Here is a 2,500-nt window from a genome sequence, read left to right as displayed (position 1 = left end):
GGACACCATAGATATCATATGAAACTTACATAATCCCGACATCCTTACTGTAAGATAAAGGATCTTCTCTGTTCAGTTTCAGGGTCTATCTCATTCATTAGTTCTCACGTGTCATCCTTTCTCTCGTCCAATCAGAGCACAGCTGTCTGCCCAACCAGTACCGCTGCTCCAACGGCCGCTGCATCAGCAGCATCTGGAAGTGTGACAGCGACAACGACTGTGGAGACATGAGTGACGAACAGGAGTGTCGTAAGTATTCAGTCGCTCTTTCTCATGATGTCGAGATAAACAATAAATACAGTTTCCACGTATAGAAATAAAGATATTCATCTGTCTGCTTGCAGCCACCACGACCTGCGACCCGTCCAACCAGTTCCGCTGCATGGCCTCAGGCTCCTGCATCCCTCTGGCCTTCAAGTGTGACCACGAAGACGACTGTGGAGACAACAGTGATGAGGAGCACTGTGGTGAGACCTTTTTATTTATATATATATATATATATATATACACATATTTTTGGTTTTGCTGAATCCAGACACGACGATGTAAATGCATTGTTTTTTTCTCAGAGTCTCACCAGTGTGGCCCAGGAGAGTTCACATGTGCTCGAGGAGTTTGTATCCGCGAGGCGTGGCGCTGTGACGGAGACAATGACTGCAGAGACTGGTCGGATGAGGCCAACTGCACAGGTGAGGAACGAAGCGTCATAAAAACACCGTGGAATAAAGCTTTCTTCCTCCACAGTCACACACTATATGACTATTTATGTTGCAATGGTAAAGATGTATATTTGCAGTTTGAAGGGATTTTTTTTAATAGTTTCGTACCAGCTTCTCCTTTAATCTCTCCCCGTTTGTCCCTAGTGGGCCACCATACGTGTGAGGCCAGTAGCTTCCAGTGTCACACGGGTCACTGTATCCCACAGCGCTGGATGTGTGACGGTGACGACGACTGTCAGGACGACTCGGACGAAGACCCTCAGTACTGTGGTGAGTTGAATCACGCACACACATCGTGACACACTTTACTAGCGTTACAATACATCAGTATCCATCTGTAGAGCTCATCATGTTATTTTAGAATTAAAATGCTGAAGTGTCTTGAACCTGCATTCTCTCTGGTTGAAAAGAAGTCTATGAGAAAACGACTCTACTTCTCTCTTGATTTATTACCTCAGTAAACATTGTAAACATGAGTTTATGGTCTCAATCTCTAGTTTCAAGTCTTCTTCAATACAGCATGATGTTCATTTAGTACATTATGGGCCATTTAGAGTCAAACAGACCATAAAGCAGGGGATGCTTTAGGGCGGGGCTACACAGTGATTGACAGGTCTCTACCAGAGACGTATACGGCGTCTCTACGTCACTCCTCCTCAGTCCATATATGGTCACTTCCTGTTCAGTTCATGCAACTGGTTCAATGGTTCTCCGTTATGGTTCTCCGTTATGGTTCTCTGTTATGGTTCTCCGTTATGGTTCTCCGTTATGGTATTTTGTTGACATTGTTCTGCGTGCTTCCAGAGGGAACTCGGTGTAACGGCTTCCTCTGCTCCAACCACACCTGCCTCCCAGCCACCGCTCACTGCAACGGCATCCAGGAGTGTCCAGATGGCGCCGATGAGCTCAACTGTGGTGAGTGATTCTATTTGTTTAGAAGTATTTCCCACTTTCTAATTTAATTTAAACAACAAAACAGAATAAAATCAGGAAATCTACAGACGCATATGGTCAAATTAAACATACATTTGTTATAGAAAAACAATAGAAAAGGCTTATTAAGTGTTTATGCAATAGTCACTGAGTCGGCATATTTGGGAACAATGAGGAGGCCCAGAATAGAGCCCTGTTGAACCCCACAGGACATGTCTGTGTTGTTCTGTATGTTCTAAGCTAAACATATTACATCAGTCCATAACTCTCATGTTAAAAATATATATAAAATGTTTATCCGACACTAAAATGCTTGTGATGTCAGTATAATGTTGTCAAAAGTCATTTTGCACGTTGGCTTTGTGTCTTTGGCCCACAGACCCGCTGTGCACTCGCTACATGGAATTTGTGTGCAAGAACCGAGCCCAGTGTCTGTTTCAGTCGCTGGTCTGTGACGGAATCAAACACTGTGAAGACGGATCTGACGAGGACGCCGACTATGCCGGATGTGGTGAGTTTCTTTTCCTTTAATCTCCGCTTGTAACACTTTACAACTCTGAGAAAACTACAGAAAGAAGGCGGATCAGAAGTGCAACATGATGTGTTTGTGGGAAAAGGGCATCGGCATGTACATAGTGCATATTCTCCTATTTATTCAAGAGCAAGGCCATTTATGTGAGAGCTTTACTCATTGATTCACCTCATTTTGTAATGCTTTGGATCAAAACCCGGCCTAAACACTTCAACAGGCGCATGGATTTGCTCTGCTTCTTCTCAAACTCAATGTGTTTCCTCCAAAATTCCCAAATGTATGCTTCATTTTTTTGTGCCGTTCATACAGGACTTAG

General features: G+C 43.8%; 1 protein-coding gene across 3 annotated transcripts in view; it reads left to right on the top strand.

The window, feature by feature from the left end:
* sorl1 (sortilin-related receptor, L(DLR class) A repeats containing) overlaps positions 1 to 2,500 on the top strand; it is a 58,596-nt gene that overhangs the window by 43,691 nt on the left and 12,405 nt on the right. For all 3 annotated transcript variants that reach the window (XM_076081978.1, XM_076081977.1, XM_076081976.1), the window contains exons 23-28: positions 136 to 249; positions 345 to 467; positions 570 to 689; positions 864 to 989; positions 1,524 to 1,634; positions 2,032 to 2,163. In XM_076081978.1, coding sequence (XP_075938093.1) covers positions 136 to 249; positions 345 to 467; positions 570 to 689; positions 864 to 989; positions 1,524 to 1,634; positions 2,032 to 2,163 — 726 coding nt within the window. The remainder of the gene's footprint in view (positions 1 to 135; positions 250 to 344; positions 468 to 569; positions 690 to 863; positions 990 to 1,523; positions 1,635 to 2,031; positions 2,164 to 2,500) is intronic.

Source organism: Anarhichas minor, unplaced genomic scaffold, assembly GCF_050575085.1.
Source record: "Anarhichas minor isolate MPS153535 unplaced genomic scaffold, ASM5057508v1 ptg000088l, whole genome shotgun sequence".
Lineage (NCBI taxonomy): Eukaryota > Metazoa > Chordata > Actinopteri > Perciformes > Anarhichadidae > Anarhichas > Anarhichas minor.
Note: the sequence above shows the minus strand (reverse complement) of the source record. Positions and strands in the feature narration are given on the sequence as shown.